Below are 14,843 nucleotides of genomic sequence, written 5' to 3' on the forward strand. Positions count from 1 at the left end.
AGTATAGAAACACATCCCCTGTTAGATGCCGTAAGAAGATCATTAGTAACCATCACAAGTGTTGTTTTGTTGCAAACGTCTTGGACAGTCTGTATCACACAACAGGTAATAATATTTGTTGGATACTTCCATTAAAAAGGTCCAAACACAGAGGAGGTTTGATGACTCCCCAAATTCCAATGTCCAGATGGATGTTATGAGTTTCTTTCATTTTTCAGTCCCGGTTAGAACTAATGTTACTATTAACTGCCGATCTGGTGAAAAAGCACTTCCACACCTTTCATGAATAAAAAAATAATAATGACATCATTGTATCATCTGTTATTTAGATGCACTGCATAATGTTCCTCAGACACTCCATAGAGATATAATTAAAGATTAAAATTAAGATTCAGTGTTTTTTGGAAAAAAAGAACTTACAGCAAGCCATATGTCAGAGCTGTACAGTTGGCTTAGTAAGTGTATTATAAAATTTGCTTTTGAAGAATACTCAGTTTTCTACATTGCTGTATAGAAAGTTATCAGGCTCATTTCATACATGGATTACTTTATACCGCCAATCCAATCATCAAGATTATCCTTTATCCAAAGAAATGGTGTGAACGCTTCTACCTATACTGGCCTCCTTACACAGGATCCAGTCTAAAATTTGATTAGTTGTTTTTAGGAGTCTCAGTGGTTTGGTATCCCTTTCTTAATAGAAACTTTAAAACCCTGCAATCCTAAGAGAGTACTGAGTTCTACAAAACAGCTCCTCTCGGACGTTCCTAGATCCAGGCTTGAAAGCAGAGGCGATAGTGATTTGAGTGGTGGCTCTTAATCTTTGGAACAACTTACCTCTTTACATAAGAGCTGCCCAGTCTCTCAATCTTTTTAAGCACTTTAGAAAACACTATTTCTTCTTGCTTTTTTGTCTAGTTGAGCAGAGTATTCTGGCTTTTATTATGCAAACACAGTCTTATTTACTTGTTTTATTTGAGTTTTAGTGTATCTTTATTGTTTGATTTGGTGACTCTTACACATATAATTGCATATTTCCTGAAACTTTACAGCACTTTGGTCAACTGAGGTTGTTTAAAATGTGCTATAGAAATAAACTTTGACTTGACTTATACCTCATCCTGGTGGTTGCTACAGAAAGGAGCCTGGGCTGTCCACACAAATGTTGACATGCAGCCTGAAAAAAATCGTTGTATATTAAATCACACAGCCTCACAGTCAATAAAGTTTGACCTTCTCTTCTGTTTTCTCAAAGGTTTAGAAAACTCGCCCTTACTAGACATGAAAGGCTAATACTACCTAGCTTCCATTCATTTCTGTGTTATTTTCAAGTGGCTGATAATTTTTTTGTGACACCTCATTGCATTTAAACAATGCTGAGTCAAGAATATTTGTGAAGCAGTCTCAGTCCCTCTGCAGCTCTGTTTCCTTCACTCACATTTTTCTCGGCTAGGAGCCATCAGTGGAGACGCGGGCTGAATACTGAGCACTGAGGTTAATCAGGGAACTCAGATGAAGAGGGGCCCACAAAACCACTGCACCTTGCTGAAAGGCTTTTAGGTTTTAGCCTTGGGGGAAAAGCATCACATTAGCTGGTACACTACAAAGGTGTCTGACTGATGAAACACTTTATTTCTATTAAAGTGGATCAAAAGTGATCCCAGGCTGCGACTAGGTTAAAGCACAAAGCACAAAGCATTAACCGAAAAACTTTGCTTGTTAAGTACACTTTTTCTGTCTTTTGTACAGTGCCGTGCAGCACAATAGAAAGAACCAATTTATGCACTGTGATCCTTGATAACATCCAACATGGTAGTGCAAAAGCAGCATAGAGTCAGTACCACGCTGCTTTAGCCATAACACTCTCGAAGCGGAGCTCAGGTTGTGAAACCATAACTCAGTGCTCCTCACACAAGGAGCAGCAGGAGATGAGTTTTATACACTCTGTGATAAAACTTTCAATGTTTCAAGCACATTTCTTCTAAGAAACAATTCCTTATATTGCCACATTCACACTGAGTACCTGTTTCATAACAACACAACAACTTACAAGATATGAAGGAGCAAATAAAAACATAAATCATAAAGGGTATGCTGCTGGCAAGTTATCCCAAAGAGATGCTTTTAGAAGCTCGTACAGTATTTCATACCCTGATTATCAGAAGATGTCATCCCATTTGAGGAACATATGAACATATTTGCTGCGAAGAAGCTTCTGAAATTAAAGAATTTATGTGCCCTTCAGAGAAGCTCATATTTACTCAAGATTGCTTATGAAAACCATTTGCTTCATTAAGTTTCAGTAAATCATGGAGTAAACATTTCTTGGGTTTTTCCCGCTTTATTCCTAATGAAGAAAATAACTAACAGACAGTAACACATACAGTGCTTTGACTATAAAATACATTTTAAATGAGTTCTTTAATCACATCGGGAAAAAAATGACTGCCTCGACATCTCAAAGCCAGTGTATGCAGGGCTTACTTCTCCATCCTTTAAATTATAATAACTACATCTGCTCAAACAACCCATGCTATTGCTGTTTGGAGTATTAACACAAACCACATTCATTATGCAAGAGAAAATGTTCCGCTGGGCTTGTTGAATAATAAATGAAGCTTTAGTCACAAAGCTATAAAAGTCCAAATTATTTATTGTTTTTTTCTAGTCGGAAAATAGGCAAATTTATTACTGTTTCGAAGGTTATTTTGGGCGAGCTGCATCTCATGACATTACAATGACTACCTAAACTAAAAATGATAACTCAAACATAAATCTACGATCTGCCCCTGATATTCGTGGTACAGTATATGAATACACATTTCCCTGAAGCTCCCTGAAGCTCATCTCTGTAATGATTGCACCATAAGCTTCCGTGACCTTTCCAGTACAGAGGCGTCCAAAGATTAGTCAGCCAAACATGCCTCAGCCAAAATCAATACGCCCCCTGAACCATCAACAGCACTGAAGATCACAGACGCCTTACCTCCATCGCTCCTTCCAAGTCTTAAACACCTGCAGTCCAGGGGAGTGCGAGGCCAGTCTTTCATCTCATGCAAAACTATGCAGACTGTGTTATGTCCAGCTTGAACCGACCATTAAATACTGTGGTCCATATCAGGTTGGTCCTGCAATAACCCCAAACAAGGAAAAGTTAATGGACTCTCTGTCCTGCCTGAGCGTGAGGATTAAATACCTCTATAAGCCCCTTCGGAGAAACAAAAAGGAGCCAGCAAGTAGCGTCTAAAAAGTAGAAATTTATGTTTTGGCAAGATTAATCTTTTTAAATGAATAGAAGATGAAGACATTTACATATTTTTCATTTTGCAGTTTCGCTCTTTTTGTCTCCTTTTGCCTCTACATCAGATGGGAATAACTCAAGTTCTCTAGTAGGTCTTAAATGCTTTCTCTTACCATCTTTCTCAATCTCTTTCTCACCTCCTGTGACTCGGGGCTCTGCCATTCACTCTCACTTCCACAGTCTCTGGAAAGACACACTTGTGGGGAGTCATGCTCTCAGCAAGAAAAAAATAAATCACACAAGGGTTTAAATCCGATTCACTTGATGTAATGACTTAGACTTCAATGTTATACATCTATGGGAAAATACTTATCTTGCATTACCCCTACAATGTTTATTCCCTGCTTCTACTGTGGGATGCACTGATGATTACAAATGAGAGATAATGAGCATCTCTGTTTCTGTTTCTCTGATCCTCTATCCCTTTGCCTCGCTAATTATTTATCTGAACTCTTGTTCATTTTCTTTTCACTTTCATTTTTCCCATAATTTGGATCTGTTCTATTATATCAGTATATTATATTAGTATTTCAGCATCATAATGTTAAAATGTGTGTATGTGTGTGTGTGTGTGTGTGTGGGGGGGGGGGGGGGGGAAACTCTGCATTGCAAAAGCCAAACTGGAACTTGGAATTAAAGAGGTTTCAGAGTGAGAGATGAAAGAGGACAATTACAGTAATGAGCCCATTGTGACCATGTGAGTTATGTTTTGGTTAAATTGTTTTTGAAGTCTCCCCAATTATCACAGTGTTCAAACATAGCATATCATTATTATTATTATTTTTTTGCATGATCAGAAATAGCAGTGTAATTAATTGCTTCCTTTATTCGTATTTCACCTTAATGAAACATATCAGGCTGTCACAAATTTTGAAGAAAGTGGGTTCTGGTATTTGCCCAAAAAATGATTGCCAGTATTTAAACTGCTGTAATTGACTTATTGGCCTCTGATCTGCCCAAGAAATCTCAAACATATCTTTCACGGATGATATCAAGTCATCTTGAGCCAGAAATAACATTCCTGTCAAAAGGTAGAAGTTGCAATCAACTGTCTGTCAAAAAATGACTGTTATAAATGCTTTTTTTTTTTTTTATCCAGGTAAAAAAGTTTCATTGAAATTAAAAACTTCTTTGTCAAAAGAGATCTGCCTAAGATGGCAGCACAAATTAAAATATATATATAACATAACAATTCAATAAAGATATTTAAGTGAATTCACTATAATGTGGAAGACAGACTAAGGACAGGGGCATTTGAGGTGGATACAAACTGTTCTGCATGTTTAAATACCTGAGGTCAACTATCCAAAGAAACAGCCAGTGCAGAAGAGAAGTGAAGAAGAGAGTGCAGACAGGGTGAAGTGGGTGGAGTGTCAGGAGTGATTGGTGAGAAAAGGATAGCAGCAAGAGTGAAAAGAAATATTTGCAAGATGGTAGTAAGACCTGCTATGTATGTATGGTTTGGAGACAGTGGCACTAACAAAAAACAGAAGGTAGAGCTGGAGGTGGCAGGGTCATAGATGCTCAGACTTTCTCTGGCAGTGACCAGAGTGGACAGGATTAGAAATAATTCTGTCAGAGGGACAGCTCAGGTCGAGGGCTTTGGAGATCAAGTTAGAGGGGAAACAATGAGATGGGTTGGACCTGTGCAGGGGAGAGATAGTGGATATATTGAATAAAGGGTGTTGAATATGGAGGTGTCAGGCAGAAGGAAAAGAGGAAGACCACAGAGAAGATTTATGATATTGTGATGTGCAACAGGTTTGGTGTGATAGAGGAAAATGTGAAAGCATTAAGTACAATAGGTGGAGTCATTGCAAAACATGCCATTTCTTTACATCATATATATCCTTGACATAAATCCTGTTGACTACAGCCTATTTATCAATATAAACAAAGATATTAGACATTAAAACCCCCCCACAAATAAACATCAGCAATCCCCTTTTTGGCATGACACTGGTAAAGAAAGACCTGCCTGACTGATGAAGACAAGGAATGAGAATGTGTTATGCCTGCAGGAGACCAGGTGGATGGGAACCAAAGCCAGGAGCATTGGAGCTGAATATGGAGCTGCCAGGCAGGAGTAAAAAAATGAAAACCACAGGGTAGACTAATAGATGCAGTAAAGGAGAAACCTGGTTTGATAGGGTGAGATCATGGAAACAGATGATCTGAAAGGAGGATCTTCTGCCTCCTAAAGGGAGTAGCCGAAAGAAGAAGAAGAAGAGTGGTCTGTGAATACACCAGTGGAGGGCAGTAGACGTCATTTTTAAGCAAATCTACGAGAACAAGAAGAAGAGGTGCATCAACGGACTGGAAAGATGGCTAATGACAAGGTGTGTCTCCAAGTTTTTAATGTTAAGCCAACTTTGAATAGTGGATAGGCGTTAATTTTAACTTGAGCTGTCATTCAGCATTAGCCGTCAGCTTCAGCTTGGGGTGTCACTACGTAAAACAAAGTGTAGCGTAGCTAGCTAAACCGTTAGCTTACTTTCCGTTTAACCGAATGAAATTAGCAAACAGGACATACATTTTTTGTGCATTCAACCAAATCCATAGCACTGTCAATAAGCTGAAAATAAAGAGACTGTTAATTTCATAACAGCAAACGTTTTGCTAGCTGCTAAAATAACGTTGACGGGAAGGACTAGATTTGGAAGGTCTGTTCACCTTGAGACTGTCAGTTAGCAAACAACGAAAACACGACCCACAGCGCTTAAAATGAAATATTTCTACTATTAAATAAGCTAAAAGAAAACGGTTAGCTTAGTAACCTGTCGAAAATAACTGTTCTCTAAAAGGTGTCATGCCTGCTTAGGGCAACGGGTATATGGGAATGGTTTTAAGAGACAAGTATCTGTTCCAACATGTTCTCTATGCTTTTTGTTTATTTTACTACCATCGGCATAGGGTCACTGTTGTATAAGTTACCCGTTTTACCTGGTTTGTGGAATGCAGTGTGTTTTTACACAGAGCTCGGGGAAACACGAGGAAATATAAGCCTAAAGGCAACTTAACTAATAAGGGGTAATAAGATAAAAGCACTTTAATATTTAGTTCCAAATGTGGAAATTGCCTGTTCACAATTGCAAGGATTAGCAAAAACCATCTTAGTATGTGTTTTCTTTTTTTTAATTTATGTGGTGTACTTTCTCTTATTGGAAATGGATAATCTGCAGTCACCTGTTAAGATAAAACAAAACTGAAACTAAAACTCAGACAACTGAGTCTCTGAAAGAAAATCCGTCATATGCCCAAATGATTTTAGAACATATATTTTCAGTGGATTTTCAAGTTCATTGTCAGAGTGTTTGCTGTGCTTGGTCATAATACAGGAAGTTCAAATGTTTTATTTTTAGATACACTCCATGTTTTAGAAAACTCTGGTTGCCTCCACTAACCTGTTTGCTTGTCTCTGTGCCTACATGTTTTTGTAGAGTCCACTGGGTCAACTCAAGGATCTCGTGGAGTTAAAAGACCAGTTGGAGGACATTCAGAAACGGGTAGAAGATGAGATACAGGCTGGAGTTCCTCCAGTAAGGCTCACAAATCAAATATTATTATTATTAGTAGTATTAGTATATATGGAGAGAGACCATAGATTACTTTGCCTTGAATTTTGTTGAGAGTTAAGTTATAAAATTATAGGTCGAGGTATATATCAAAACACCAGACCAGGTCTCATTTCTCTTCCTCTCTCTAGGGGGGCAGTCTGCTGGCTTCTCCTTTCTTGAAGGGTTTTCTTGCTGGGTACGTTGTTGCTAGACTTCGCTCTTCAGCGCTGCTAGGCGTTGCCATAGGCACGTGTACAGGGATGTATGCAGCTCAAAATTATGCTGTTCCCAACATCGAAAACACCATTAAAGACTACATACGCAACCTGAAAGGAGGACACAAGTAAGGAGGAGGAAAATTGGAGCCAAACAACGGAGCAAAGCGAGCGTCAGACATCTACAGAAAGAGTGTGCCAGTACAGCTCCACATGGGATCAGAAACATATAGAAAAGGCTTAAAACTTATCAGAATTTAATGTGGTATTTTTTTACTTTAAATATATTCAAATAATATATATATAAAAAAATTTATAATTACACTATTGAATTTGGTATAGAGTAAAAAAAAAACAGCTATTCTTTTCCTTTTTATATATATATTTTTTAATTTAGTTGACCCCCCTGCAGAAGACAGCTCATTAATTCATGTATTCATTAATATGAATGCAGAAAAATGTCAGTGGTTGAAATTTAGACAAACTGCTATTGTAAATCCTTACAGCTGCTATGATTGACTTCTGAAGCCAACCTTGTCTTTCATTACAGCACGTGCTTTCTAAAACTTAATTGAAAGACCAACAAATATGTAGCTGTAAACTCTGGTTCGGTTGACCTCTCTAGCATAAGCTTATTGTAAGAAAGCGCGTTGCATTTTGATGAAAATTCAAACAGGACTTGAATTCTGTGTGTTTTGGTATCTTCTGCCCTCTAGTGGTCAGAAATCAATAATAGCAGCCTTAACTTATGACACTTTTTCCTTGTTGCTCAGGGTGTAAAATTGCCTCACTTTACATCACACAGTTCTTCTCTGCAAAACCTGTCAAATCTTTTGGTTTTTGTTAATTTTCACATTGTTTACAGTTATCAGAGCAGTGTCTGTAATGCGGAGTAATGTCAATCTACAGGTACAGAACCCTTCCCCTTTCCTTCTGGATTGTATTTCCTAATCTCTCTATAAGTTAACACTTTTCAGAGACCTGTCTCTTTTTTTTCCTTTTTTTTTTTTTTTTTTTTTTTGACAAGTTGTTCCGTGATTGACTCAGAAAAACACTCAATTTGCCAGAAATTATGTTGCTTTTTCTGTGTCCTCACAATGCTGAAAAAATTCTAAGAGCAAGAAAACAGCCAAATGCCAAAGCAATTCTTTTTCTTTATTAAGATTTAATTTGCTCTTTGGACTTTTAGAAAAACTGGGGAATGTGTGTTAAAGCATTTCATGTAAAGTATACATTAAGAGTGCCTACTATGGTCTGGAGTTGACAGTATCATCTCAAAAGCCTTGTTAAGAGTTGACTGCCTGTTTTTTATATGCTGGAAACTGATCGTTTGCACATGTATCGATTATGCTCTTTTAATCTAAAGCTGTTAATAATTTGTATGTTTTTTTTGGAGTCATTTATTGAAATCTGTAGAATGAAAAGTGAAAAGTTTTACTTTCTTAGAATGTGCTGATTGCATCATGCACTTATGAGTTGTACTTTTTAGTATTAGAGGTTTAAGCTGTAAAACTGAGTGTTTTATCCATAGACTATGCTGCTTCTGCTGCAGGAGACACATCTCTAATAATCCAGCGTGTAAAGTTGTACAAAATAGTGGTGCCACTTGGCAAAACCAGCATACATTTCAGTGTGAATTTTCATTTTGCACAGCGGATATTTCACTATCCACATACAAAAATGTGGACAATCCGCTTTTTCAAAGATAAATCAGTAAACACTACAGTATTCAGTGATTCTACAAAATATATTGTTGTTTTTGCAGCTTTAGTGTAATATTAAAAATGTATTCATGTCTATGGAAAGCACTGTAAAACTGCACTGTGATGTTTTTAACATGTTGGCAACATCGAAATGAACATTTCACCCCATTGCGTAATTAGATCTCTGACAGAAATTAGATAAACAAGCCATAAAGGAGAAAGACGTTGTTTCTGCTTGTGATCAGCTTGTTAGTTTTCAGGCAAACGTGTGTACTGTATGTTTGGTGACTGGAATCCAGAAACAACATGTGCCTATTGACAATCATTGTGTTACTGTCTCCATATTGTATGTTTTAGTGTCTCTTTTTTTGTCCTATCTTTGCATGTTTTTAAGTAATAATTTTTGTGGGATATTGATTCAACTTGACAGAGCTTTGTTTTAGCAGTTTTGGTTTTTGTGTGTTTATGCTCCTACACATCAAAAACAGAACTGTTTATAATTCCCACTGTGCTGGTATCATAAAAGAAAACCATCAGAATTGTTTTTAACAGGTTTTATTTGGGTTGTTCAAATAAATCTACTCATGTATCCCTGATTGTGTCCAAATGATCCTTCAGAACTTGTAATAACAGCTTTATTATTATTATTATTACTATTATATTTTACCTTAAGCCAAACATGACAAAATTAAAAGACCAAGCCTTTGATGTCAGGGAGGACTGCATTTACATTTTGTCAGAAATCCATTCTTAAAAGTATTTTTTAAAGTACTTTGGCTTAGCTTCTCTTATTTTTTCCTCTTTATTTATGTGTGCCTCCCAACACAAAAACCACATTCTTGTCCAATCATCAACATTAAAATAAAGCATTTTAAGGCTGCACACTAAACACTATTTGATAATTATTCATCTTTAATAGCCATTAAAAATCTCCAATCACGGTCAAAAGGCTCTGCTGTCAGTAGAATATTGGTTGCAATAAAATAGGAACGATAGCAAGCAGGTAATTGGTTACTAGTAATTTATCAGCGATATATAAAACCCCATTAGCTTATTAAGTGCAGCTGTGGTGATTAATTCGGCGAAGTTGTAACACGATACTAGGAGATGAGCCGAAACTGGTTTCTGGAAAAGACTGAAGCGGCTTCTGTTGCCTAAAACAACAACAACAACAACAAAAAGCATGATTAATAAATGATTAATGGTTTTAAATTCGCTATTCAAGACAATTGTACTTTTCCAAAATTATTAGTTCAATTTAATTTTATTTATATAGCACTAAGGCACATTACACTGTAGGGAAATACCCTACGATAGTGAAATGCACTTTTTAATTGTAGAAACTGTAGCTTATAGCGATCATATAAAGTAAGACAGAAGAATATGATTGTTTACTCACCACAGTTTTAATTGTCCTCACTGGGAAGACTCAGCATTCTCATCATGGTGCCTGGAAAGACAGATGTTGGACTGTAAGTGACACTGTAGCTTAAATCAGATCCTGAATGTAATCAATAATTGAATCATTTAAAGGTTTTAGATTTCTCCAGATGAATCAAGATTTGTATATGCATATCGGAATTACATTGCAATCCTCTTATGAAAGATCAATATTTTTAAAACAAAAATCCTGAGTTCTCTGAAAGTATATTCAATATCATGCTAAAACCTAATACACAAATTCATTAATCGTGCACAACTCTACAAATAGTCAGCAAAAAAGGTTCACTGAAATCTCTGACGTGTGGGTTGTAGATTTAAATAACTACATGAAACAAACCATAAATGCAACAATAAAATGCTGATATGAAACTGAACATGGCATTTTCAATAATATTTTTTTTTTTCTAATTTGAATTTAATACTCAAAATCTGTTATCTTGTCTCACCAGCACGGACGGACTGATTGCAATTGGCTCGTCCTTGGCGCAGGCTTCCATCGATCTGTTCCCCGGTGGCTGTGTTCACACACCAGCAAACGGACTCGAAGCACTGCTGGGCCTTGTAGAGGCCATCCTTTTCACAGGCAGGTTTGAAACCTGGAACCTGCACAGGCTTCACGCCAGAAGCCTCAAGCTGGCACTTGGTGGGAGGAGGGGCTGTGAGAGCAGGGGAGAGGGGATGAGTTGATCCACATTTTATAAATTTGTTAAAGACAAACTGTAACAGTTTAATCTTTCTGACTATTGAACTTTGAGGTCACATATGAGGACAGAAAAAAGAGCATTTTTGTTAATAATAATTAAAAAAAAGCATTCTCTAGGCCATAAACAGATGAGAAGATAATTAACACATATACAGAATATATGAACACAAATATTTAAGACATACAGGAATCATCTGGGGTTCCAGTTGAAGAGTCCTGCAACACAATAAGTTAAAAAACCACAAATGAGAAAAATGCAGGACTTTAGAAGTGTGTCAGGATTCACTAAAGTTGTACTTATTTAACTTTAAAAAAAATTGACAAAATTAGGGTTTAGGGTTAGATTTGAACTGAGACTTACTAACTTGAAAATCAAAAGCCCAGTTTCAGACATTTTTTTTTTTTTTACCGTGTCTGCAAGGTCCGACATCGCCATGGAGTTCAAGGGCAGATGCATCTTCATGGGTGCAGGAGCTATGGACAGGGAGAGAAAGGTGTATGTGAGACAGAGGTAAAACAAAAAGCAAAATACAGAAAAAAGAGAGTGGCACTAAAAATAAATTGTACAACAACAGAGAGCTGTAATTCGGTTTCAATAAAATTCTAGGCACTGATTCATTATCAGTCTAAGTTGTTTTACAGGTAACAGGGCAGTTTCATAAGATTTTGTCTTCTTTTTCATCTTTTTTAATGTTTAGCAGTTAAGCAGTTTGTTTTAAATAAAGCTTTTTTTGCTGCATCCTGCTAATTCCCAGCATAGCATTCTCACCAGAGTTGACTCGTGACACCTGTGACTCAAGTTTGTTGTTCTGATCCTCCAGAGATTTGATGTCATTCTTCTGGCTGAGGAGGAAATAGGCGGTCATCGCCTGGCCCACAATCAGCACACAGGCCAGAAGGGTCAATCCTGCCACCTTATAAGCCCGGGTAGAGCGGCCACTGAAAAAAAAAAAAGAAAGCATTATTTCTTTATTAATGCTTGTAGGATTAAAAGAATATTATTTGGCACTAGAAGGTCTTCAGGATGAAAACCTTCAGTGGGAGAAAGATGATGAGTAGGTAGGCAGAAAGGTTTATGGACATAAAAGAATATGAAGAATGAAGAACCTGATTGGTAACTTAGACTTTTTGTTGGCTCAGAACTGGGGAAAAAATTGATATAACAGGAACTATGTCCATGGTGCTCATGTGTATACGTAACTAAGTAATGACATCAACTGTTGTCAAGCAGACACCTGAGTGAACATCTAAGATGAGCTCTGTTTTCACCAGGGCATGTTTTGGACAATCCTTAATTTTATTGACGTGTGCTCAGCAAGAAGTTTTTTGACTTCTGATTTACTGATTCTAGAAAAAAAAAAATCCTAAAATCATTAAATACAGTTTTGTTTTTAAACAAATACCGTATATATTTCATTTGCATATATATATATATATATATATATATATATATATATATATATATATATATATATATATATATATATATATATATATATATATTTTTTTTTTTATTAGTTTTCTTATTAGCATGAAACATACATAAAATATAATTACCATTATATAAACAATCACATATCTATGTCTATACATACATATTTATATACCTAAATAAGTATATACAAAGGAGGGGAAAAGGAAAAAAAAAGGAGAAAGAGATAGAGAGAAAAAAACAACAACAAAAAAAAACAAACCCAAAAAACAAAAAGAAATTTTCTCTCTCTATTTCATTTATATTTTTATTTAATTCTAAAATAACATTAATTTCTATATCAGTAGCAGTCTCAGCATAATAACCCACAAATCCACTTCACATTGCAGTTTTGGAATATTTTTGTTTCATTCTTTTCTTTTTGCAGTGTGTAAATCAATTAGAAAACTAAAAACTTATAATATAATATATAATATAAATATAAATGAGGTTGTTTTGTTTGGGTTTTTTTTTTTGAAGCGCTGTTATTCATCTGTACAGTAATATAATATCAGTGTGGTATTAATTTACAATTACAATATGATCAACCACAGCCACTGCTATGTAAAATCTATAGAAAAAACACAAACAGGAAATAACGGTAAAATCCTTCTCTCTGACACACAAATGTGTTTCTTTGACAGTGATTTCATTTTTTATTACATAGCCACGACTTTCTATGACATTATAGGACTTTCTTATCCCCCAAAAAGGAGCAGGATCCCCAAACTGTGACACTGTAAACTGCTTGCCTGCTGATGTCTGGCAGGCAAGCAGCTATTCTTAGCGCACGCACGCACGCACGCACGCACGCACACAAACAAAAATAAAACATATACACCGGAGCTTTACTGAGTCAGTATCCTGTTATAACAAAACGACACGACAGTTTCAAAACCTAAATTAACGTTTAGGTTTTGGTTTTCGCACCGTGATCCCTCACCTGATGTTTGTGACACACACACACACACACACACACACACACACACACACACACACACACACACACACGCACACACACACACACACACACACACAAAATTTAAAAAAAAAACCCATCTTAAACACTTACTTCTGTCCTGGCGCTCCAACATTGACGGTTGTTTCATGGCTGGGCGCGCCAATTAGAGGTTGGGTTGGAGTCTCGGGGTCGGACATCTTCACGCAAACACAAACCTGGGTGCAAACATACATATATTAAAAAAAACCCCCACTAATTACAAAATAAAACAGAAAGAATAATAACATGCTTTCATAAACACACACACACAAACACACACACAAGAACACGGAAACGGGTTGTTTACCTTCTCTTAGGTCAGACTGAAAAGTGATTCACGGTATTAGTGACCGAATTCAGCCAAATTTTACCTTTATGACTGAAGAAAGGCAGAAGGAACTGAAAGCTGAAGGCAGGGGAATCCCGCACTGCCAATCTCTACTCTGGTTGGCGTTTTTTTCACAAACTGAATTTGTGATTGGCTGTTTGTAATAGTTCATCATCTGTAACTAAGAGCAGAGAATACAGACGTTAACTCTTGGAAAAACAATTGAGCTCTTTATATGGCGAAGTAAATGGGGTATATCTTTGAATTTTATTAAATATCTGTAAATAATTTAACTTTGTTAACAACACAAACAACATACTGTGTTTTCAAAATACCTGTACTACCGATTATGTCTTTAATAAAATATTTCTATCTTTATTTCTAAATTTAAATCTAATATTAACAAAATTCTACTAATAACTATAGATTGAGGAACAATTATGCTTCCAACCCACTCCTGTAATGTCTTTACATCCTTGAATCGAACTTAACTCTTGAAAAAGACAGTTTTTCATTCACCATTCAAAAAGCAGACGCCAGTTAACACTCATTTATAAAATCTGTTATTATATTAAATATATATCATTAGCATATATTTAACATGGGAGATTTTTTTTTTTAAAAGGAAAGAGTAATATTGGTATATTTATATATATTTCAAATAAATATCCACACATCGGGCTTACAGACTTCCTTTTTCCTCTCTTTATATTGGTTGTAAATTTCCACCAATTAATGACATCTGAAGTGTGGACACTGCTTAGTTTCTTACAATTTAGACATATGCAGCATTGTAAAATCATTGAGGTATTTCTTGATTTAGATTTGTTGTGACGTCAGAGTAATAAAACAAAGACCCAATTGAACTGGCTAAAGGAAGTGAAAGTATATTGGACACCTGATTTGGCAAGACAGTACTGCAAGTCAGATAACTTAAAATCAGACGAGGCTGCAAAATCACAGTTGTGAGTGGTTGGGTTGAAGTTGTAATAATGAGTCTCTGTGCTCTTGTTTTAATTCTTCTGGTAGCCTAAAAGGTTCTGAAATTACAAACATTACACAAAATGAAACTGATTTTCTGAGTATGTGGGCGATGGAGATAACCTTCTTTCAAGAGTAAGG

General features: G+C 36.1%; 2 protein-coding genes across 2 annotated transcripts; one reads left to right on the forward strand and one right to left on the reverse strand.

The window, feature by feature from the left end:
- Window positions 1–5,525: 5,525 nt before the first annotated feature.
- Window positions 5,526–7,299, forward strand: LOC120736790 (SLC35A4 upstream open reading frame protein-like). Its single transcript, XM_040037081.1, has 3 exons — window positions 5,526–5,640; window positions 6,742–6,840; window positions 7,008–7,299. Exons 1-3 carry the CDS (start codon window positions 5,626–5,628, stop codon window positions 7,203–7,205), a joined length of 312 nt encoding a protein of 103 aa, XP_039893015.1. The 5' UTR covers window positions 5,526–5,625; the 3' UTR covers window positions 7,206–7,299.
- A 2,016-nt stretch (window positions 7,300–9,315) lies between these two features.
- Window positions 9,316–13,817, reverse strand: LOC120736788. Its single transcript, XM_040037080.1, has 8 exons — window positions 13,701–13,817; window positions 13,466–13,569; window positions 11,692–11,861; window positions 11,332–11,396; window positions 11,108–11,138; window positions 10,666–10,875; window positions 10,176–10,226; window positions 9,316–9,930 (listed from the first exon to the last, which is right to left on the reverse strand). The coding sequence occupies exons 2-7, from the start codon at window positions 13,549–13,551 to the stop codon at window positions 10,183–10,185; spliced, it is 606 nt and encodes a 201-aa protein (XP_039893014.1). The 5' UTR covers window positions 13,552–13,569; window positions 13,701–13,817; the 3' UTR covers window positions 9,316–9,930; window positions 10,176–10,182.
- Window positions 13,818–14,843: the final 1,026 nt, after the last annotated feature.

This window comes from Simochromis diagramma, unplaced genomic scaffold (genome assembly GCF_900408965.1).
Source record: "Simochromis diagramma unplaced genomic scaffold, fSimDia1.1 OVJJ01000330.1, whole genome shotgun sequence".
Lineage (NCBI taxonomy): Eukaryota > Metazoa > Chordata > Actinopteri > Cichliformes > Cichlidae > Simochromis > Simochromis diagramma.

Coding starts and splice junctions, on each gene's coding strand:
- LOC120736790 (XM_040037081.1), top strand. Junction 6,841..7,007: donor TACAGGCTGGAGTTCCTCCA/GTAAGGCTCACA, acceptor TCCTCTCTCTAG/GGGGGCAGTCTGCTGGCTTC.
- LOC120736788 (XM_040037080.1), bottom strand. CDS start 13,551: ATGTCCGACCCCGAGACTCCAACCCAACCTCTAATTGGCGCGCCCAGC. Junction 11,139..11,331: donor TGTCGGACCTTGCAGACACG/GTAAAAAAAAAA, acceptor ATTGTGTTGCAG/GACTCTTCAACTGGAACCCC. Junction 10,876..11,107: donor TGGAACCCCAGATGATTCCT/GTATGTCTTAAA, acceptor CTGCTCTCACAG/CCCCTCCTCCCACCAAGTGC.